At 44.1% G+C, this 22962-nt stretch overlaps 1 protein-coding gene across 3 annotated transcripts in view; it reads left to right on the top strand.

The window, feature by feature from the left end:
• The first annotated feature begins 253 nt into the window (after positions 1 to 253).
• LOC137528787 (polymeric immunoglobulin receptor-like) overlaps positions 254 to 22962 on the top strand; it is a 188192-nt gene continuing 165483 nt past the window's right edge. The window contains exon 1 of one of the 3 annotated variants that reach the window (XM_068250367.1): positions 254 to 359. Coding sequence is in view for 2 of the 3 variants with exons in the window: in XM_068250366.1 (XP_068106467.1) it covers positions 22744 to 22810 (67 nt within the window). In the remaining variant the exon portion in view is untranslated. Of the gene's footprint in view, positions 360 to 22730; positions 22811 to 22962 lie in introns of those variants that run through there. The other 2 variants (XM_068250366.1, XM_068250365.1) reach the window with 2 other exon arrangements.

The raw sequence follows: 22962 nt of genomic DNA, 5'->3' as shown, positions 1-22962 counted from the left end.
GAAAACTTGCTACCTTAGGAGGAGAAAAAGTGATTTGGATCAGGCCCATTGACACCTATTCAATATTTTTTTTCTCTTGAGTTCTCTCACAGGAGATGTTTTTATACCATACAAAAATACTTTTTAAGCCCTCAGCAAACAGGAAAACACTCAAAATAAGCCTTTGCATTACAAACCAGCTTACATTTTAGTAGTTCCTCTTATACGGTTACATCTTTTTTGAGCCAAAGTTCTCTGCAAGATGTTGGAAAGTGGTCATTTACAGTGAAATTATTTTTCACATACGTATCATCCTCACCACAGTTTCCAGTGATGTCATGAGAGCAGCAATGACCGGAGCAGAAGGGGAAGGGTATTAGGTGGGTATTTAGTTAATTACTTTGAAAGGAAAAGCTACTAGTGCTAATATCTTCCACTTTTAAACCCTCTGGTTGAAAATCATGAAGAATTCTCTGCTCTCCAACAAATGTCTTCTACTCAACTTCTTCTGTCTCGTCCTACAGACAGGTAAAGAGGCGTCATGGGTATTACTATTCAGGATGGGTACTGAAATATTTTCTGTGAGGTCAATCTGAAAAGCAGCCATAGCTGAGGAAACACTTGTCTATAAATTCAAAGATTTAAGAAGAAACAAGTGACCAAAGCAAGTTTTTATAAAAATGATAAAACTGACTTTTAAATGTTTTTTTTTTTTTTTAATGACTAAGATAAATCAAAAATTTGTTTTATTACTTATCCTAGAACTTAATTTATAATTCAATTTAAACACATTTTTTTCTTCAATTCTTGTTACAGGCAAAATTAACAACTTTAATCTTGCACCCATTGTACAAAAGTCATTAAAAGCAAACTTCCACTTTTGTTCAGAGAAAAACAGTCCTCTCACATGACTTCAGATATAGACATCGAAATAAGTATTGCCAATATTATTTCAGAATTCACATAATTTTTTCCACCTGCAGTCACAGATGCAGCCATTCCCCAGTGTTGTTAATAGTAATATGCCAGATGGGTGTGCTTTCTGGTTACCCCAGGTATTTAGAACAAGTTGCAATGTTTTCTTCTCTCTGTGCACATATTTAGAGAACAGAGTTAATTAGCAGTCCATACGCTGAAAAGTGCACCAAAATGCATTAATCTATTTTATGGTTAGAGAAGATTGTTATTTTAGTTTCCAGTCAATTTAGACATTCATAGCTGGCTGCACATTGAAATTGATCATTTTTAATAAAATAGCATTAAATAAATGGAATGTTATGACTATGACTATGACTAAGGGCATATCTTGAGCCCAATTAGCTCCTGTGGATGTGGATGTCTTATGTGTGAACTTGTGTAGCACTGATATAAGTCAATATAAGTCACAGCAATGCTTAATCAAGGTGTAAACTCGCTTTGAATTAAAACTCCAGAAAACATTTATACGTGAAAATTTGTTGGGGTTTTTTATCGCAATGCTTGTACCCAGCTGGGAGTATTCCGCTAACGTTTCTCCTGATGGGAAACAGATAAATATTTCCGACACAGACAGGAACACATTATGGTCGTTATTCAATGAACTTTTTTTTCTCCTGAGTATTCTTATTTAAATAATAATGTTAATCTCTTTGTATTAAAAAAAAAACAATACAAATCTACAGTGGGATGCGAAAGTTTGGGCAACCTTGTTAATCGTCATGATTTTCCTGTATAAATTGTTGGAGATACACACACAGGGATTTTTGAGAAGTGAAATTAAATATTGGATTTACAGAAAGTGTGCAATAATTGTTTAAAAAAATTAGGCGTGGGCACCACAAAAAGAAATGAAATCAATATTTAGTAGATCCTCCTTTTGCAGAAATTACAGCCTCTAAATGCTTCCTGTAGGTTCCAATGAGAGTCTGGATAGTACTGGTCAAAGGTATTTTGGACCATTACTCTTTACAAAACATCTCTAGTTCATTCAGGTTTGATGGCTAAGTTCTGAGCATGGTCAGCTCTCTTTAACTCACACCACAGATTTTCAATTATATTCAGCTCTGGGGACTGAGATGGCAATTCCAGAATGCTGTACTTGTTCCTCTGCATGAATGCCTTAGTGGATTTTGAGCAGCGTTTAGGGTGGCTGTCTTGTTGTTCAGATCCAGCCCAGGTGCAGCTTGAGTTTTGTCACTGATTCCTGGACAGGACAGGTGAGGGGGACCTGGTGAGGATGTCCTGCTCCAGGAGTCGTCCGCCATTTGAGGAAGGTAAGAGGCGGTAAGCGGCGGCCGAGGAGGAGGGGTTGCATTAGAGGAACCTACCTCACTAACCTATATTGGGGCAACTATACTACCTATACTAATTTAAAAATTGCTGCGCTGCCCAATTGATATCAACCCTTCTCCAATGAAGAGAAGTGTACAAATAAATGCACAAAGATCAACTTAGTCACATTAAGTCCACCAAGTGCGCTGTGGTTCCTCCTGTTGAGAATATAATTTCTTCTGGTGCTATGCACTCCACTGCGCGCTCATTCACAGAACCTGTATAAAACAACTCCACATAGCGTAATACTGTATGACCAACAGGTGTATCAAACTCCGCAGTGCAGGTGATAAAAGTGCTCATGCGTGATCCCCACTGCCCTAGAAGTTAAAAGGCTCACCAGATGGAATCCACCATATCACAGGTGGCAATCTCACATCAGAATATATGTATCACTCAGGGCATCAGTGACCATATCCAGTTGCGGTAAAAAACAGCCTTTAATAAAACATATATCACAACATCATCGCGCAGCATGTCAGTTCCAAATTAAAAACACACTGCGCCTCTTGCGCACTCAGAAAACTTACAGGATCTCACTGGGGGTAAATTAGCATGTCACAGCGGCAAGTCCCTCCAATTCAGACGCGCTAGAACTCTTTCAGCCGTTCGTGGCGTCCCGCTCTGCCGACTCCTGCGCCTCCGGACTTCCGCGTCTCCAACCACGTGACCTGCGTCAGGCGTACTGGCTCCGCCCTACGCGTTTCGTCACCAGGACTCATCAGACAGGTAAAGAGATGTCATGGGTATTACTATTCAGGATGGGTACTGAAATATTTTCTGTGAGGTTAATCTGAAAAGCAGATTCTTACATCTTTGAATTTATAGACAATAGCTGAGGATACACTTGTCTATAAATTCAAAGATTTAAGAAGAAACAAGTAACCAAAGCAAGTTTGTATAAAAATGATAAAACTGACTTTTAAATGTTTTTTTTTTTAAATGACTAAGATAAATCCAAAATTTGTTTTATTACTTATCCTAGAACTTATTTTATAATTCAATTTAAACACATTTTCTTCTTCAAATCTTGTTACAGGCAAAATTAACAACTTTAATCTTGCACCCATTTTACAAAAGTCATTAAAAGCAAACTTCCACTTTTGTTCAGAGAAAAACAGTCCTCTCACATGACTTCAGATATAGACATCGAAATAAGTATTGCCAATATTATTTTAGAATTCACATCATTTTTTCCACCTGCAGTCACAGATGCAGCCATTCCCCAGTGTTGTTAATAGTAATATGCCAGATGGGTGTGCTTTCTGATTACCCCAGGTATTTAGAACAAGTTGCAATGTTTTCTTCTCTCTGTGCACATATTTAGAGAACAGAGTTAATTAGCAGTCCATACGCTGAAAAGTGCACTAAAATGCATTAATCTATCTTATGGTTAGAGAAGATTGTTATTTTAGTTTCCAATCAAATTTAGACATTCATAGCTGGCTGCACATTGAAATTGATAATTTTTAATAAAATAACATTAAATAAATGTAATGTTATGACTATGACTATGACTAAGGGCATATCTTGAGCCCAATAAGCTCCTGTGGATGTGGATGTCTTATGTGTGAACTTGTGTAGCACTGATATAAGTCAATATAAGTCACAGCAATGCTTAATCAAGGTGTAAACTCGCTTTGAATTTAAACTCCAGAAAACGTTTAGTCGTGAAAATTTTGGGGGGTTTTATCACAATGCTTGTACTCAGCTGGGAGTATTCCGCTAACTTTTCTCCTGGTGGGAAATGGATAAATATTTCCGACACAGACAGGGACACATTATGGTCATTATTTAATTAACTTTTTTTCTCTTGAGTATTCCTATTTAAATAATCATATTATTCTCTTTGTATTAAAAAAAAAAAATACAAATCTACAGTGGGATGCGAAAGTTTGGGCAACCTTGTTAATCGCCATGATTTTCCTGTATAAATTGTTGGAGATAAACACACAGGGATTTTTGAGAAGTGAAATTAAATATTGGATTTACAGAAAGTGTGCAATAATTGTTTTAAAAAAATAGGCATGTGCATTAATTTGGGCACCATAAAAAGAAATGAAATCAATATTTAGTAGATCCTCCTTTTGCAGAAATTACAGCCTCTAAACGCTTCCTGTAGGTTCCAATGAGAGTCTGGATTATGGTTGAAGGTATTTTGGACCATTACTCTTTACAAAACATATCTAGTCCATTCAGGTTTGATGGCTAAGTTCTGAGCATGGTCAGCTCTCTTTAACTCACACCACAGATTTTCAATTATATTCAGGTCTGGGGACTGAGATGGCAATTCCAGAATGCTGTACTTGTTCCTCTGCATGAATGCCTTAGTGGATTTTGAGCAGCGTTTAGGGAGGTAGTCTTGTTGAAAGATCCAGACCCGGCACAGCTTGAGCTTTGTCACTGATTCCTGGACATTGGTCTCCGGAATCTGTTGATACTGAGTGGAATCCATGCGTCCCTCAACTTTGACAAGATTCCCAGTCCCTGCACTGGCCACACAGCCCTACAGCATGATGGAACCACCACCATATTTTACTGTCGGTAGCAGGTGTTTTGTCTTGGAATGCTGTGTTCTTTTTTCTCCATGCATAATGCTTCTTGTTATGCCCAAATAACTCAATTTTAGTTTCATCAGTCCACAGCACCTTATTCCAAAATGAAGCTGGCTTGTCCAAATGTGCTTTAGCATACCTCAACCGCCTCTGTTTGTGCTGTGGGTGAAGAAAAGGCTTCCTCTGCATCACTCTTGCATACAGCATCTCCTTGTGTAAAGTGCGCCGAATGGTTGAACGATGCACAGTGACTCCATCTGTAGCAAGATGATGTTGTAGGTTTTTGGTGCTGGTCTGTGGGTTGACTCTGACTGTTCTCACCATTTATCGCTTCTGTCTATCTGAGATTTTTCTTGGCCTGCCACTTCGAGCCTTAAAGGAGAACTGTAGTGAGAGGTATATGGAGGCTGCTATATTCATTTCCATTTAAGCAATACCAGTTGGCTGGCTGTCCTGCTGATCCTCTGCATCTAATACGTTCAGCCATAGACCCTGAACAAGCATGCAGCAGATCAGGTGTTTCTGACAATTTTGACAGATCTGACAAGATTAGCTGCATGCTTGTTTGTGGTGTGATTCAGACACTACTTCAGCCAAATAGATCAGCAGGGCAGCCAGCCAACTGGTATTGCTTAAAACAGTTCTGTCCAACTTCGCGGGCATGGAGGGCCATTTTTTTCAGACCACATGGTGGAGGGCGGTAGACCTCCCCAAATATCCCCCCTCCCCTCCCCCCCAAACCTTCCAAAGGAAAAAAAAATCACAGCAGCAGTATCCCCACAAAATGTAATTAGAGTGATTGCAGATTTTAACACTGTAATGATCCGCTCAGCTGACTGCACAGGCAGACAGCTGTTTGATCATTCCTTATGTCTGAGGGATGCAAGTCTCTGGAAAAGAGACCTGGCTTCATCTTGCAACTTTCAGAGTTGCTTTGCTGAGGGATTTGCATACATGCAAATTGCCCAGCTATCTCCTTTGAGGGCTGGCAGTATAAAAGCCTTCTGCTCCCAGAATGCTTTGCTGGTCGTCCATCTTGGTTTGTTGAAACACTCCTAGAGTGTCAGCCGTGCTATTTCTTGTTGAAGTTATCTTAGAGTAATTCTTGGGACTGCACTAGGCAGCTTCTCTAGTGCAGTTAGCCTATTATCTATTTTGTCTGTATTGCCTCTCTGTTGCGATTGTCCTGTCTCCAACGGTGGTCGTCAGGAAATCGTTCTGTCTGTCTGGGGGTGCTAACCAGAGCAGCGGTTGCTACTGGTAGCCCCTTCTGTTCATCTGTCTTGCTTGGATCGCATTAGCCTCTAGCGGTAGCGGCTGTGGATCCTTCTGATCTGCTTTCTTGGAGTATAGCTGGAGCAGCGGTTGCTACCAGCTATCTCATCTGTCTGTCTTGCTTGGATCGCACTAGCCTCTAGCGGTAGCGGCTGTGTATCCTTCTGATCTGCTTTCTTGGAGTATAGCTGGAGCAGCGGTTGCTACCAGCTATTTTATCTGCCTGTCTTGCTTGGATCGCACTAGCCCCTAGCGGTAGCAGCTGTGGATCCTTCTGATCTGCAATCCTGTTTCTGAACCCGGATTGCACTCGCTCTGGCGGTAAGAGCAGTGGATCTTTCCTAGCCTGTTCCTGAACCCGGATCGCACTCGCTCTGAAGGAAAGAGCAGTGGATCTTTCCTTTCTTATTCCTGTTTTCCGTTTGTCTGTCTTGTCTGATACGAACGCTTGCTGTAGGCTTGGTGAGGTAACCGTTAAGCAAGCGCTCACGTACTCTGTTCCATGTTTGTCTGTCGGTGGTTAGTTAGGGTGGCGTGCTTGCCTCTGTAGCACTTAACGTGCGGAGACCGCGCTGTGAACGTGTTCACTGTTGCAAATGAGTGCGGTGTTCGCGTTTAGTTAGCGTTTGTTGTTTTCGTTATTTTCTCATTGTTGTTTGCTGTGCCTTTGCTCCTCTCGTGTTCTGTTCTGATCTGTCTTGTGTCACTTCTGGTGATCGCCTTTCTCGCAATCGTGTTCGTACTTTTGTTTCTGCTGATGTGTCGCAGGGTCGCAACTAGATTGGTGAACACACATTCATCCTGTACCTGTGCTCTTTCTCTTTAAGGGCTGTTCAGCCCCACATTGTCTTGATCTGTACAATCCCCATCTGGCATCTGTGGCCGTGCAGCGGTTGTACTCGTCTGCACTCCACAGCGCCATCTGCCGGTGGGAATTGCCCTCTGCTGGTGCATTGCACCTAGCCTGGGTTCACTTAATTATACGCTTGTGGAAGGTTTTCGTTGTGTCAGTGCGCATTTCGTGAGCTGACCCCGAAAACGATTCCGCAAACGTTACAAACACAAAGTGCAACCAGATTGGCCGCAGATTTCACCACAAAATGCAGTCAGATTGACCGCAGATTTCTCCACAAAATGCAGTACAAGAAAACTTCATACTGCGCTTGCGCAGTAAGCTTTCGATGATGCAAACTGAAGCGCATTATTCGGCTATGACAGATGAATAATTGCCCGGTGGCGAGGAATGGCAGATCGGAGGAGGACGGCGTGGGACATTACTGCTACATGGGGCAGATAGAAGCCCCAGGTAAGTGGCGGTTTTTATCCTCAGCCCACCCCTACGGAACCCCTTTAAAATAACTTCAGAATTCTAAAGTTAAAGACAGGCTGTTAATTAACTGCATGTGAAAATAACTACAGAGGATGTAACCTAAGGACAGAAATGATAAGATAACTCTCTCACATAAATCTCTACACCTTAATAACGCAAGCTTGTTTAGTGAATTGACACTGAAAATACAGATCACTGTGCGGTGGTAAGTTTTCTCTTGCCTTATTATCTCCAGCATGATCTTAGTGAATTAAGGACAATTTGGCATTAAAGTGAGAGGGATATAGGGGCAAGTGGACAACCATGATTCTTACTTTTCAAAAATGCTACTTGCTTTATTATGATGATGCTGATTCTGTCTTTGGTAGTTTCTGAGTTGCACACCTGAAACCAGCATGCAGTCAATGCAGTGTCCTCCTGTAATTCTATTTTTTTTTCTGCTTGCAGTATGCCACCTCTGGCATCCTTTCATGTTGCTTCCCCACTGAACTCTGGCATCCAGATTTTCTAATTTCACACCTGAGCTTCCTGGTGCGACATTGATCTGCTCAAACAGCAATCCTCAGGGGGAAATCCCAATAAACGTGAAATAGGAATGTGGAATGTGGCCTTTTATGCAAGCAAGCAACGTCTTGCTATACAAGCACAGAACGTATACTATACACACGTCACGTCATCACAACTGAGCTGATGGCTCATCTCTCCTTGCAGCATGGTACTTATTCTAAGTGTAGTGACAATGTCACATTTCTGTGAAATCCTCAAAAGTAGGCAAAATCAACTGTCATTAGATAAGTTCCTATTAAGGGAACCTGTAAGGAAAAAAGTGTCCCTATGACAGGGATATCAAAGCAGTCCTTCGAAGGCCGAGGTCCTCACACATTTTGACACAGCTCAAATTAATTGATGGGTCTGAATCAGGAAAGGTGTGGTCCACCAGTTAGAACACTCAGTCCATCCTAAACACTGGCATGGATCTGGACCTCCAGGCCTGGAGTTTGACCAGTGGTGGTCGTAATGGCCCAAAAACTTAGTTTCGCAAATTTATCAAAAAATTTTGCATCGAAAAATTATGGCTACGGTACTTCGCATTGAAACGTAATTGCAAAGTGTAATTTCACATTACTTGCGCATTAATTTTTGCATTAAACTTGTCAATGCGCTTGTGCACTATGACCAAATGCTGAAATTTGTAAGCATACACCAATCAAAATACTCGCCAAATTATACTAAGTGACCCTTTTCGTAATGAATCGTAATTTCGCAAAATTACGAAGTTGTGTAAAATTTCACATTACATTTACGATTCACGTGTAATTTACTACACATTCACTCATTAACATTACGACTGAAAATGGTGAATTTTGATGCGAAGTTTCGCACATGCGAAATTTTGCAGCACCACTGAGTTTGACACCTGTGCCCTATGGGGTACTTACCTCAGTACTTACCTCATAATGAGACTTCCCCCACCCTCTTGTGTACCACCGATTAAGTGCTGGGACCCCCAAAAAACCCATTGACAAGCTTGTTGGCGGAAGCCCACAGGTGCAATAGAACCTGCAGCACGCGGTGATATTTACCTTTGGGATCCAGCACAGGCGGAGTTCCATCTTGCTGCTCGAGTTCCTGTAGAAATAGCCAAACCCGATCAGGTCCACTTTACTGCACAGATGCTCCGTCTGGAGTAAAAGTACTTAAAGGGGCACTACAGCGAAAAACTGTAAAATTGAAAATACAGGTGTAATGATCCGCTCAGCTGGCTGCACAGGCAGACAGCTGTTTGACCATTCCTTATGTCTAAGGGATGCAGATCTCTGGATAAGAGACCTGGCTTTGCTTTGCAAGTTCCAGACCTGCTCTGCTGCTGAGGGATTTGCATATGTTTGTTATGCAAATCACCTAGCTGCTGGCAGTATAAAGGCTGGGTCTACCCACAATCCTTTGCTGGTCATTCCTTAATGGTTTGTTGTAACACTCCTTGAGTGTCAGCCGTGCTATTGCTTGTTGGAATTATCTTAGAGTATTCCTGGGGGCTGTTTTAGACACCCCTCTAGGTCAGTCAGGTTGTATTATTTGTATTGCCTGTTCTGTCTGTGTGTGCTAACCAGAGCAGCGGTCCATCTGCTTGGATTGCACTTGCCTCTAGCTGTAGCGGCTGTGGATCCTTATGATCTGTATTCTTGGAGGGTAAGCTGGCTCAGCAGTTGCTACTGGCTAACTCATCTTGCTGTACTTGGATCGCACTCGCTCTGGCGGAAAGAGCAGTGGATCCTGCTAACTCTGTTCTATACTTGGATCACACTCGCTCTGGCGGAAAGAGCAGTGGATCCTGCTAAGTTCTGTTGCTTTACTTGGATCGAACTCGTTCTGGCGGAAAGAGCAGTGGATCCTGCTAACACTGTTTCCCTACTTGGTTCACACTTGCTCTGGCGGAAGAGCAGTGGATCTTTCCTATCCTATCCCTGAACCCGGATCGCACTCGCTCTGGCGGAAAGAGCGGTGGATCATATCTCTCATATTCCTGTTGTCTTTACGTCTGTCTGTCTTGTCTGATACGAACGCTTGCTGTAGGCTCGGTGAGGGAACCGTTGAGCAAGCGCTCGCGTTCTCTGTTTCGTGTTTGTGTGTCGGTGGTTAGTGAGGGTGGCGTGCTTGTCTCTGTTGCGCTTATCGTGTGGAGACCGCGCTGTAAACGCGTTCGCTGTTGCGAATGAGTGCGGTGTTCGCGTTTAGTTAGCGTTTGTTATTTTCCTTATCATTCTCATTGTATTATTTCCTGTGCCTTTGCTCTGCTTCTGGGTTACCTCTGCTAAGTCTTGTGTCACCTCTGGCAATCGCCTCTCTCGTGATTGCGTTCCTATTCTGTTTCTGCTGTTGTGTGTGCACCGTCGCGGGTTGGCGACTGGATTGGTGTACACACATACATTCTGTCCCTGTGCTCATTCTCATTCGCAATCGCTGCTCTTGCGATTGCGTTCTCACTTGGTTTCCTCTGTTGTGTGTTCACCGTCGCAGGTTAGCGACAAGATTGGTGGACATACATACTTCCCTTTTCTGTGCTTATTCTGTCTTGTGTCACTGTTGGCAATCGCCATCTCTTGCGATTGCCTTCTCACCTGATCTTCACGAATGTGTGTTCATCGTCGCGGGTTGGCGACTAGATTGGTGAACACACATACACCCTGTCGCTGTGCTCTCTCTCTTTAAGGGCTACCTTGCCCTGCTCGGTTGCAATTCGGACAATTCTCATCTGGCATCTGTGGCAGTACAGAGGCTTGCTCCTCTGCACTCCACAGCTCCACCTGCCGGTGGGAATCTCCCTCTACTGGTGCTTGTACCAAAGCTGGGTTCACCCTTTCATACGCTTGTGGTGAATTTGCGCCGTGTCAGCGCACGCCTTGTGCACTGATCACAGAGATTATTCCGCAATCGTTACAACAGGGAGTGCAGAATTATTAGGCAAATGAGTATTTTGACCACATCAGCCTCTTTATGCATGTTGTCTTACTCCAAGCTGTATAGGCTCGAAAGCCTACTACCAATTAAGCGTATTAGGTGATGTGCATCTCTGTAATGAGAAGAGGTGTGGTCTAATGACATCAACACCCTATATCAGGTGTGCATAATTATTAGGCAACTTCCTTTCCTTTGGCAAAATGGGTCAAAAGAAGGAGTTGACAGGCTCAGAAAAGTCAAAAATAGTGAGATATCTTGCAGAGGGATGCAGCACTCTTAAAATTGCAAAGCTTCTGAAGCGTGATCATCGAACAATCAAGCGTTTCATTCAAAATAGTCAACAGGGTCACAAGAAGGGTGTGGAAAAACCAAGGCACAAAATAACTGCCCATGAACTGAGAAAAGTCAAGCGTGCAGCTGCCAAGATGCCACTTGCCACCAGTTTGGCCATATTTCACAGCTGCAACATCACTGGAGTGCCCAAAAGCACAAGGTGTGCAATACTCAGAGACATGGGCAAGGTAAGAAAGGCTGAAAGACGACCACCACTGAACAAGACACACAAGCTGAAACGTCAAGACTGGGCCAAGAAATATTTCAAGACTGATTTTTCTAAGGTTTTAGGGACTGATGAAATGAGAGTGAGTCTGGATGGGCCAGATGGATGGGCCCGTGGCTGGATTGGTAAAGGGCAGAGAGCTCCAGTCCGACTCAGACGCCAGCAAGGTTGAGGTGGAGTACTGGTTTTGGCTGGTATCATTAAAGATGAGCTTGTGGGGCCTTTTCGGGTTGAGGATGGAGTCAAGCTCAACTCCCAGTCCTACTGCCAGTTTCTGGAAGACACCTTCTTCAAGCAGTGGTACAGGAAGAAGTCTGCATCCTTCAAGAAAAACATGATTTTCATGCAGGACAATGCTCCATCACAGGCGTCCAAGTACTCCACAGCGTGGCTGGCAAGAAAGGGTATAAAAGAAGAAAAACTAATGACATGGCCTCCTTGTTCACCTGATCTGAACCCCATTGAGAACCTGTGGTCCATCATAAAATGTGAGATTTACAAGGAGGGAAAACAGTACACCTCTCTGAACAGTGTCTGGGAGGCTGTGGTTGCTGCTGCACGCAATGTTGATGGTGAACAGATCAAAACACTGACAGAATCCATGGATGGCTGGCTTTTGAGTGTCCTTGCAAAGAAAGGTGGCTATTTTGGTCACTGATTTGTTTTTGTTTTGTTTTTGAATGTCAGAAATGTATATTTGTGAATGTTGAGATGTTATATTGGTTTCACTGGTAAAAATAAATAATTGAAATGGATATATATTTGTTTTTTGTTAAGTTCCCTAATAATTATGCACACACAGATATCCCCCTAAAATAGCTAAAACTAAAAACAAACTAAAAACTACTTTCAAAAATATTCAGCTTTGATATTAATTAGTTTTTTGAGTTCATTGAGAACATGGTTGTTGTTCAATAATAAAATTATTCCTCAAAAATACAACTTGTCTAATAATTCTGCACTCCCTGTAAGTGCAAACATATACAAATAAGAAGTACATTTTTTCCCAAGTGAAAATGAGCCATAAATTACTTTTCTCCTATGTTGCTGTCACTTACAGTAGGTAGTAGAAGTGTGACAGAAGTGACAGGCTTTGGACTAGTCTATCTCTTTATAGGGGATTCTCAGGGATATATTTATTTTCAAAAGCACTTAGTGAATGGCAGTTGCTCTGTCCAACTGCCAAAAAACTGTGTAGGGAGCAGGGAAGCTGGCCAGCATCAGTGTTTAAATCCTTTTTAGGGAATATCTTTATAAAGAATTAAAGCCTTGCTGAGAATCCCCTATGAAGAGATGGACTAGTCCAAAACCTGTCACTTCTGTCAGATTTCTACTACCTACTGTAAGTGACAGCATTATAGGAGAAAAGTAATTTATGGCTCATTTTACTCTGGAAAAAATGTACTTCTTATTTGTATATGTTTGCACATATTTTAAATTTTACAGTTTTTCGCTGTAGTGCCCCTTTAATCACATGATCAGTCCCAAAGTTGTATAACACATTTGGCCTTATCAATTCACTTTTTCTCCTAAGTTTTCTCCTAGGATATAATTGTTATCTTTTGTTTAAAATAATGTTTCAGCACTCTTCAGTTGAAAAGGTACCAACAAGTAAGTGAAAGTGTACTGTCAAAATTGTAAGTATTTTCTTGCTTGCTGGTGGCTTAAAGGGAACCTAAACTGAGAAGGATGTGGATTTTTCCTTTTAAAATAATACCAGTTGCCTGGCCCTCCTGCTGATCCTGTGTCTCTATTACTTTTAGCCCCAGCCCCTGAACAAGCATGCAGATCAGGTGCTCTGACTGAAGTCAGACTGGATTAGCTGCATGCTTGTTTCAGGGTTGTGATTCAGTCACTACTGCAGCAGTAGAGATCAGCAGGACTGCCAGGCAACTGGTATTGTTTAAAAGGAAACATCCATATCCCTCTCAGTTAAGGTTCCCTTTAAAGGGACTCCAGCAGTGCAGAAACTATGGAAAGATGCTTACCATTTTGAAGCTCTCTTTCACCTCTTTCCAACAATATATAAACCGCCGCCCTACGCCTTTTAGTTTTCGCTATTTCGCTAAAATATCGAAAACTAAAAGGCGTAGGGCGCCGGTTTATATATCGTTGGAAAGAGGAGATAAAGACCTTCAAAATGGTATGCATCTTTCCATAGTCTCTGCACTGCTGGAGTCCCTTTAAAAAGCATTTTATTGATAAGATGTGAAAATATCAACTAGGAGAAAACTTGCTACCTTAGGAGGAGAAAAAGTGATTTGGATCAGGCCCATTGACACCTATTCAATATTTTTTTTCTCTTGAGTTTTCTCACAGGAGATGTTTTTATACCATACAAAAATACTTTTTAAGCCCTCAGCAAACAGGAAAACACTCAAAATAAGCCTTTGCATTACAAAACAGCTTACATTTTAGTAGTTCCTCTTAAACGGTTACATCTTTTTTGAGCCAAAGTTCTCTGCAAGATGTTGTAAAATGATCATTTACAGTGAAATAATTTTTCACATCTGTATCATCCTCACCACAGTTTCCGTGATGTCATGAGAGCAGCAATGGCCGGAGCAGAAGGGGAAGGGTATTAGGTGGGGATTTAGTTAATTACTTTGAAAGGAAAAGCTACCAGTACTAATATCTTCCACTTTTAAACCCTCTGGTTGAAAATCATGAAGAATTCTCTGCTCTCCAACAAATGTCTTCTACTCAACTTCTTCTGTCTCGTCCTACAGACAGGTAAAGAGATGTCATGGGTATTACTATTCAGGATGGGTACTGAATAATTTTCTGTGAGGTCAATCTGAAAAGCAGCCATAGCTGAGGATACACTTGTCTATAAATTCAAAGATTTAAGAAGAAACAAGTGACCAAAGCAAGTTTTTTATAAAAATGATAAAACTGACTTTTAAATATTTTTTTTTTAAATGACTAAGATAAATCCAAAATTTGTTTTATTACTTATCCTAGAACTTAATTTATAATTCAATTTAAACACATTTTCTTCTTCAATTCTTGTTACAGGCAAAATTAACAACTTTAATCTTGCACCCATTGTACAAAAGTCATTAAAAGCAATCTTCCAAAAAAAACAGTCCTCTCACATGACTTCAGATATATACATCTAAATAATTATTGACAATATTATTTCAGAATTCACATAATTTTTCCACCTGCAGGCACAGATGCAGCCATTCCACAGTGTTGTTAATAGTAATATGCCAGATGGGTGTGCTTTCTGATTACCCCAGGTATTTAGAACAAGTTGCAATGTTTTCTTCTCTCTGTGCACATATTTAGAGAACAGAGTTAATTAGCAGTCCATACGCTGAAAAGTGCACCAAAATGCATTAATCTATCTTATGGTTAGAGAAGATTGTTATTTTAGTTTCCAGTCAAATTTAGACATTCATAGCTGGCTGCACATTAAAATTGATCATTTTTAATAAAATAGCATTAAATAAATGGAATGTTATGACTATGACTATGACTAAGGGCATATCTTGAGCCCAATAAGCTCCTGTGGATGTGGATGTCTTATGTGTGAACTTGTAAAGCACTGATATAAGTGAATATAAGTCTCAGCAATGCTTAATCAAGGTGTAAACTCGCTTTGAATTAAAACTCCAGAGAACATTTATTCGTGAAAATTTGTTGGGGTTTTTTATCGCAATGCTTGTACTCAGCTGGGAGTATTCCGCTAACGTTTCTCCTGATGGGAAACAGATAAATATTTCCGACACAGACAGGAACACATTATGGTCGTTATTCAATGAACTTTTTTTTCTCCTGAGTATTCTTATTTAAATAATAATGTTAATCTCTTTGTATTAAAAAAAAAACAATACAAATCTACAGTGGGATGCGAAAGTTTGGGCAACCTTGTTAATCGTCATGATTTTCCTGTATAAATTGTTGGAGATACACACACAGGGATTTTTGAGAAGTGAAATTAAATATTGGATTTACAGAAAGTGTGCAATAATTGTTTAAAAAAATTAGGCATGTGCAAAAATGTGGGCACTACAAAAAGAAATGAAATCAATATTTAGTAGATCCTCCTTTTGCAGAAATTACAGCCTCTAAATGCTTCCTGTAGGTTCCAATGAGAGTCTGGATAGTACTGGTCAAAGGTATTTTGGACCATTACTCTTTACAAAACATCTCTAGTTCATTCAGGTTTGATGGCTAAGTTCTGAGCATGGTCAGCTCTCTTTAACTCACACCACAGATTTTCAATTATATTCAGCTCTGGGGACTGAGATGGCAATTCCAGAATGCTGTACTTGTTCCTCTGCATGAATGCCTTAGTGGATTTTGAGCAGCGTTTAGGGTGGCTGTCTTGTTGTTCAGATCCAGCCCAGGTGCAGCTTGAGCTTTGTCACTGATTCCTGGACAGGACAGGTGAGGGGGACCTGGTGAGGATGTCCTGCTCCAGGAGTCGTCCGCCATTTGAGGAAGGTAAGAGGCGGTAAGCGGCGGCCGAGGAGGAGGGGTTGCATTAGAGGAACCTACCTGCATTACAAACCAGCTTACATTTTAGTAGTTCCTCTTATACGGTTACATCTTTTTTGAGCCAAAGTTCTCTGCAAGATGTTGGAAAGTGGTCATTTACAGTGAAATTATTTTTCACATACGTATCATCCTCACCACAGTTTCCGTAATGTCATGAGAGCAGCAATGGCCAGAGCAGAAGGGGAAGGGTATTAGGTGGGGATTTGGTTAATTACTTTGAAAGGAAAAGCTACCAGTGCTAATATCTTCCACTTTTAACCCTTCTGTGTAACGATCGGTGGGCGCAGAGAGGTCTGATTACCGATGACCTGCAGCGTCACGGGGAATACAGACGTATACTAGATTATATGTGATCTGCAGTATCACCGATAATCCAATATACTAGCTAACCTCTGTTCACCGGAGTAGAGTGTAGTGTTTAGGTGTAACAGTAACACTTAGAGGACTAGGCCTCAGTACAGTAAGACGTACTGTACAGATTACTTCCGCAACCCTGAGCTCTCCAAGACGGGAGGAGTCAGACTGCTAGCAGGAAGTATCTTCTGAAAGTCACCCTCAGGCGGAAGGGTTACTAACAGAACGAGGAACCTCCTCCAATGGTGAGGTCGGTTCTCGAGGTCGGACAAGCCAGGTCGTACACACACAGACAGATAAAGTACAAGATCGAGAGGCAGAGGCGGAGTCAAAGTACAGGCAGGGTTCGGCAACGGGGTATCAGAAATATCGGAGTACAAAATCAGGAGGCAGAGGCGGAGTCAAGGTACAGGCTGGGTTCAGCAACGGAGTATCAGAGATAACGAGGTACAAGGTCAAGGTTCAGAAGGATAGTCGAGGCAGGCAAAGGTCATAACAAATAATCACAATCAAACTAGTACTTTAAGCTATCAACAAATCTAGCTTAGTGTAGGATTACAGCTCCAGCTGGTCCCGGCACACTAACGGATCTGACTAACGGATCTGGGTGCTCCCACGTATGTGAACGCAACGCCAGACAAGGAACAAATGAACAGCTAGCAGTATATATACATATCCTCTCTCCAGCACCTCCCTAAGTGCTGGACCAATGAGGTGTGGAGCCAGGATCAGCTGACCAGCCTGGTCAGCTGACCCCTTCCTTGCTGCCATATATCCCCTGCCTGAGTGCGCGCGCGCGCGTCACTCTAAAACTAGAGGGACTACGAGTCCCAGCCAGCGCAGCCCCGCTCAGCGGTGACTCCGCAGCGGGGACCTGCGGGCTACTCGCCGCACCCAACTGCGGCCTCATGCACGGAGGCAGCCGCCTCATGATGCGAGGAGGCGGCTGCCTCCCCGTGCGAGACAAGGCTGAGTGCGGAAGGAGCCGCCCGCCGCCGGCTCATGGCGGCGGCTCCTCCGCGCTTTCTCACAGTACCCCCCCCCCGAGGAGTAGACTCCGGACAGCTCCTTCCAGGTTTCCCTGGATGTGCCGCATGAAACTCTCTCACCAACTCGTCCGCATGCATGCGGTTCCCAGGCACCCATTGCCTCTCCTCAATGCCGTACCCCTTCCAATGTACGAGATATTGCACCGAATTCTGTACAGTACGTGAATCAATTATCTTTTCCACCTCGTATTCAGGTTGGGCATCCACCAACACAGGAGGGGGAGGAGTGGGACCCACCTGGACCGCTGGCTTAAGAAGGGGAACATGAAAAGACCTTACCCCCCGCATGCTAGTGGGAAGTTCGACAGTATAAGTAACATTGTTGATCTTTTTGGTTATCGGAAATGGACCCACAAACCTGGGACCAAGCTTATTAGAAGGTTGTTTTAGGGCCAAGTGACGTGTGGATACCCAAACCGGGTCTCCTGGTTGGAATCTCCACTCCACCGACCGTCTCTTGTCGGCTTGACCCTTCTGACTCAAGAAGGCCTTCTCCAGGTTATTTCTTACTGTCCCCCACAGGTCCTTGAATGACCTTTGCCAGACCTCCAGGGCTGGAAACGGAGTGGAGGCTATAGGCAATGGGGAAAATTTGGGTGATCTTCCCGTCACTACTTGAAAAGGCGAAAAACCGGAGGACGAGTTTTTTAAAAATATTTTGGGCAAATTCTGCAAACGGCAGAAATCTGACCCAATCGTCCTGTGCTTCAGCTACATAACACCTTAAGAACTGCTCTAACGATTGATTTATTCTCTCAGTCTGGCCGTTGGTCTGAGGGTGATATCCAGACGAGAAAGACAGTTTTATGTCCATGAGCTGGCAAAAAGCTTTCCAAAAACGTGAGACGAATTGAACTCCCCTGTCTGAAACTATGTTTTCGGGAATACCGTGCAAACGAAAAACATGCGTAATGAACAACTCGGCCAGTTCTTGAGCGGAGGGGAGTCCTTTCAAAGGTACAAAATGGGCCATTTTGCTAAACCGGTCGACCACGACCCAAATGACCGCCATTCCCTCAGACCTGGGAAGTTCGCCTACAAAATCCATGGACAGGTGGGTCCACGGTTCAGTCGGGGTGGGCAATGACTGCAAGGTACCGACAGGTGCCAGCCGGGAGGGTTTACTCTTGGCACATGTCACACACTCCTTCACATATTCCTTGCAATCCGCCGCCAGAGAAGGCCACCAGGCGCATCTGGCTACTAAATCTTGTGTTCTGGATGCCCCCGGATGCCCTGCATTCTTATGTGCGTGGAACATCTCCAGAACCTGAAGGCGAAACAGCAGAGGAACGAACAGAACCCCTGCGGGCTTCCCTTCCGGGATGTCCTGCTGAAAGGGACTCAGCGTCTCCCTCCAATCCTCCCAAGTACCAGTGGCTGCCAGTATCAATCTCTGAGGAATAATGGTCTCAGGAACAGAGGGCTGTGCTGTCTCTGCCTCAAAGCATCTGAACAAGGCATCTGCCTTAACATTCTTGCTCCCCGGGGTATATGTAATGATGAAGGTGAACCTGGAGAAAAATAGCGACCATCGAGCCTGACGAGGGCTCAACCTCTTAGCCCCCTCGATGTATTCTAAGTTCTTATGATCGGTGTAAACCGTAATGGTATGCTCAGCTCCTTCTAACCAATGTCGCCATTCCTCGAAAGCTAATTTGATGGCCAGGAGCTCCCTATTACCAATATCATAATTCTTCTCTGCAGGGGAAAACCTGCGAGAGAAATAAGCGCAAGGGTGCATTCTACCCTGCAAGCCTGATCGCTGAGACAGCACAGCCCCCACTCCTACCTCTGAAGCATCCACCTCCACAATGAACGGGAAGGACGTATCCACATGTCTGAGGATGGGTGCTGAACAGAATAGGCCCTTCAGAGTGGAAAAAGCATGTAAAGCCTCAGGAGACCAGTGAGTTGTATCTGCCCCTTTCTTGGTGAGACTTGTAAGGGGAGAAATGACTGTGGAGTACCCCTTTATAAACCGTCTATAGTAATTGGCAAAGCCAAGAAAGCGCTGCAGAGATTTCAACCCCACCGGCTGTGGCCACTCCAGCACAGCCGAAACCTTGGCAGGATCCATTGACAGGCCTGTGGTGGAAATTATATACCCCAAGAAGGCGACGGACGTTACTTCAAAGATACATTTTTCAAGTTTTGCATATAAGGAGTTCTGCCTTAACAGATTCAAAACAAACCTCACATGGTCTCTATGTTCAGAGAGGTTGTTGGAGAAGATAAGAATATCATCAAGATAGACTAAAACAAATTTCCCCAACACCTCTCTAAATACCTCGTTAATGAGTTCCTGGAAGACGGCCGGGGCATTACAGAGCCCAAAGGGCATCACCAGGTACTCGTAATGCCCGTCTGGTGTATTAAAGGCCGTCTTCCACTCATCGCCCTTTCTTATGCGTATCAAGTTATACGCGCCCCGCAAATCTAGTTTAGAGAAGATTTTAGCGTCTGTAATTTGTGTGAACAAATCGTCTATCAGTGGCAGGGGATAGCGGTTCTTGACTGTAATTTTGTTAAGGCCGCGATAATCAATGCAGGGTCGCAGGCCTCCGTCTTTCTTTTTAACAAAAAAGAAACCAGCTCCAGCAGGTGACCGAGACGGCCGAATGAAACCTTTGGCCAAGTTTTCACGTATATAATCCTGCATGGCTACTTTTTCGGGTCCCAACAGGTTGTACAAATGACCCCGGGGAGGTACACATCCTGAACGGAGGTCAATGGGACAATCGAAAGGGCGATGTGGGGGCAACTTGTCTGCTGCCTTGGGACAGAACACATCGGAATACTCGGAATATTGGTCGGGTACCCCCTCCACCTGAATTCTGGTTTGCCCCAGGGTCAACTTCCTCAAACACTGCTGAAAACAACGAGGTGACCAAGTGGTTAACTGCCCTGTGGCCCAGTCTATTTGAGGTGAGTGGAGTTGCAACCAGGGCATGCCTAAGATGATAGTGGAGGTTGACATGTGCAATACAAAAAACGATAATTGTTCCCCATGAAGTACCCCTATGGTGACCTTCACCTCCGGAGTCTGAGACAGTGCACGATTCCGTTGCAGAGGGGAATCGTCCACTGCTGTGACCTGAATGGGGGGTCTCACAGGAGAAAGGGGGATACCCAATTCCTGCGCAAACTCAAAATTCATAAAATTGGCCGCTGAGCCCGAATCAATAAATGCCTCAGTGGCCATAGACTTATTCTCCCATGTAACCGTACAAGGGAGCAGTAACTTCTTTTCCTTAAGGGGTGCAGTTTGTGTGCCTAGGGTGTCACCCCCCACTATTCCTAGGCAAACTCGTTTCCCGACCTGTTAGGACAGTTTCGCACCCTATGCCCTGCTGCTGCACAGTACAGGCACAGCTGTTCTGTCATTCTTCGCCTTCGCTCTACCTGGGTCAGTCTCGACCGACCAATCTGCATTGGTTCGGGCGGCGGCAAGGCTGGGGAGGGAGAGACAGGCGGAGAAGGTGTTACTAGGGGTGTAGCGGACGGTGCCACATATGATGTCACCCTGACACGGTGACTGCCCCTAGCCTGCCTCTGATGGCGCAACCTGCGATCCACTCAGATGGCCGATGATATGGCCTCGTCAACTGTCTTGGGCTCGGGTACTGTTAACATTAAGTCGGAGACCTCCTCCGACAACCCAGACAAGAAGTAATCCATTAAAGCAAAGTTGTCAAATCGAGCCGTGACTGACCACCTACGGAACTCTGCCGCATAATCCTCAACCGAACCTCTGCCTTGCCGTAGGAGTTTGAGCTTCCGCTCAGAGGACGCAGCAAGGTCAGGGTCGTCGTAAATTACGGCCATGGCCTTAAAGAATTCTTCTACTGAGGTCAGAGCTATATCAGTAGAGGGTAGGTTATATGCCCAGGACTGGGAGTCGCCAGTCAGCAACGTTTTAATAAAAATGACCCGTTGGGTCTCAGTCCCCGAGGATCGGGGTCTCAATTCAAAATATGATAGCACTCTACTCCTGAAATTCCGGAAGTCAGACTTGTGGCCGGAAAATTTTTCAGGTACAGGCATACGTATGTCAGTACTAGGAGAGGATTGCACTGAATCAACTGACGTCTGGAGGGTTTGCACAGAGCCTGACAGGACATCAATCATAGTCTTGTGGCTACCCAGCACTTGGTTGATGTTTTCCACCGAAGTGGCAATTGCGCCCAGACGGTCAGTATGTGCGTCCATTTGCATTTTTTGGGTCTGGCGTTCTGTAACGATCGGTGGGCGCAGAGAGGTCTGATTACCGATGACCTGCAGCGTCACGGGGAATACAGACGTATACTAGATTATATGTGATCTGCAGTATCACCGATAATCCAATATACTAGCTAACCTCTGTTCACCGGAGTAGAGTGTAGTGTTTAGGTGTAACAGTAACACTTAGAGGACTAGGCCTCAGTACAGTAAGACGTACTGTACAGATTACTTCCGCAACCCTGAGCTCTCCAAGACGGGAGGAGTCAGACTGCTAGCAGGAAGTATCTTCTGAAAGTCACCCTCAGGCGGAAGGGTTACTAACAGAACGAGGAACCTCCTCCAATGGTGAGGTCGGTTCTCGAGGTCGGACAAGCCAGGTCGTACACACACAGACAGATAAAGTACAAGATCGAGAGGCAGAGGCGGAGTCAAAGTACAGGCAGGGTTCGGCAACGGGGTATCAGAAATATCGGAGTACAAAATCAGGAGGCAGAGGCGGAGTCAAGGTACAGGCTGGGTTCAGCAACGGAGTATCAGAGATAACGAGGTACAAGGTCAAGGTTCAGAAGGATAGTCGAGGCAGGCAAAGGTCATAACAAATAATCACAATCAAACTAGTACTTTAAGCTATCAACAAATCTAGCTTAGTGTAGGATTACAGCTCCAGCTGGTCCCGGCACACTAACGGATCTGACTAACGGATCTGGGTGCTCCCACGTATGTGAACGCAACGCCAGACAAGGAACAAATGAACAGCTAGCAGTATATATACATATCCTCTCTCCAGCACCTCCCTAAGTGCTGGACCAATGAGGTGTGGAGCCAGGATCAGCTGACCAGCCTGGTCAGCTGACCCCTTCCTTGCTGCCATATATCCCCTGCCTGAGTGCGCGCGCGCGCGTCACTCTAAAACTAGAGGGACTACGAGTCCCAGCCAGCGCAGCCCCGCTCAGCGGTGACTCCGCAGCGGGACCCGCGGTTTCGCCGCGTTCTGCGGCCTCATGCACGGAGGCAGCCGCCTCATGATGCGAGGAGGCGGCTGCCTCTCCGTGCGAGACAAGGCTGAGTGCGGAAGGAGCCGCCCGCCGCCGGCTCATGGCGGCGGCTCCTCCGCGCTTTCTCACATTCTGGTTAAAAATCATGAAGAATTCTCTGCTCTCCAACAAATGTCTTCTACTCAACTTCTTCTGTCTCGTCCTACAGACAGGTAAAGAGGTGTCATGGGTATTGCTATTCAGGATGGGTACTGAAATATTTTCTGAGGTCAATCTGAAAAGCAGCCATAGCTGAGGATACACTTGTCTATAAATTTTAAGAAGAAACAAGTAACCAAAGCAAGTTTTTATAAAAATGATAAAA

Source organism: Hyperolius riggenbachi, chromosome 8 (assembly GCF_040937935.1).
Source record: "Hyperolius riggenbachi isolate aHypRig1 chromosome 8, aHypRig1.pri, whole genome shotgun sequence".
In the NCBI taxonomy this organism is placed as follows: Eukaryota; Metazoa; Chordata; class Amphibia; order Anura; family Hyperoliidae; genus Hyperolius; species Hyperolius riggenbachi.
The sequence above is the reverse complement of the archived record's forward strand: the minus strand, read 5'-3'. Positions and strand labels throughout refer to the sequence as shown.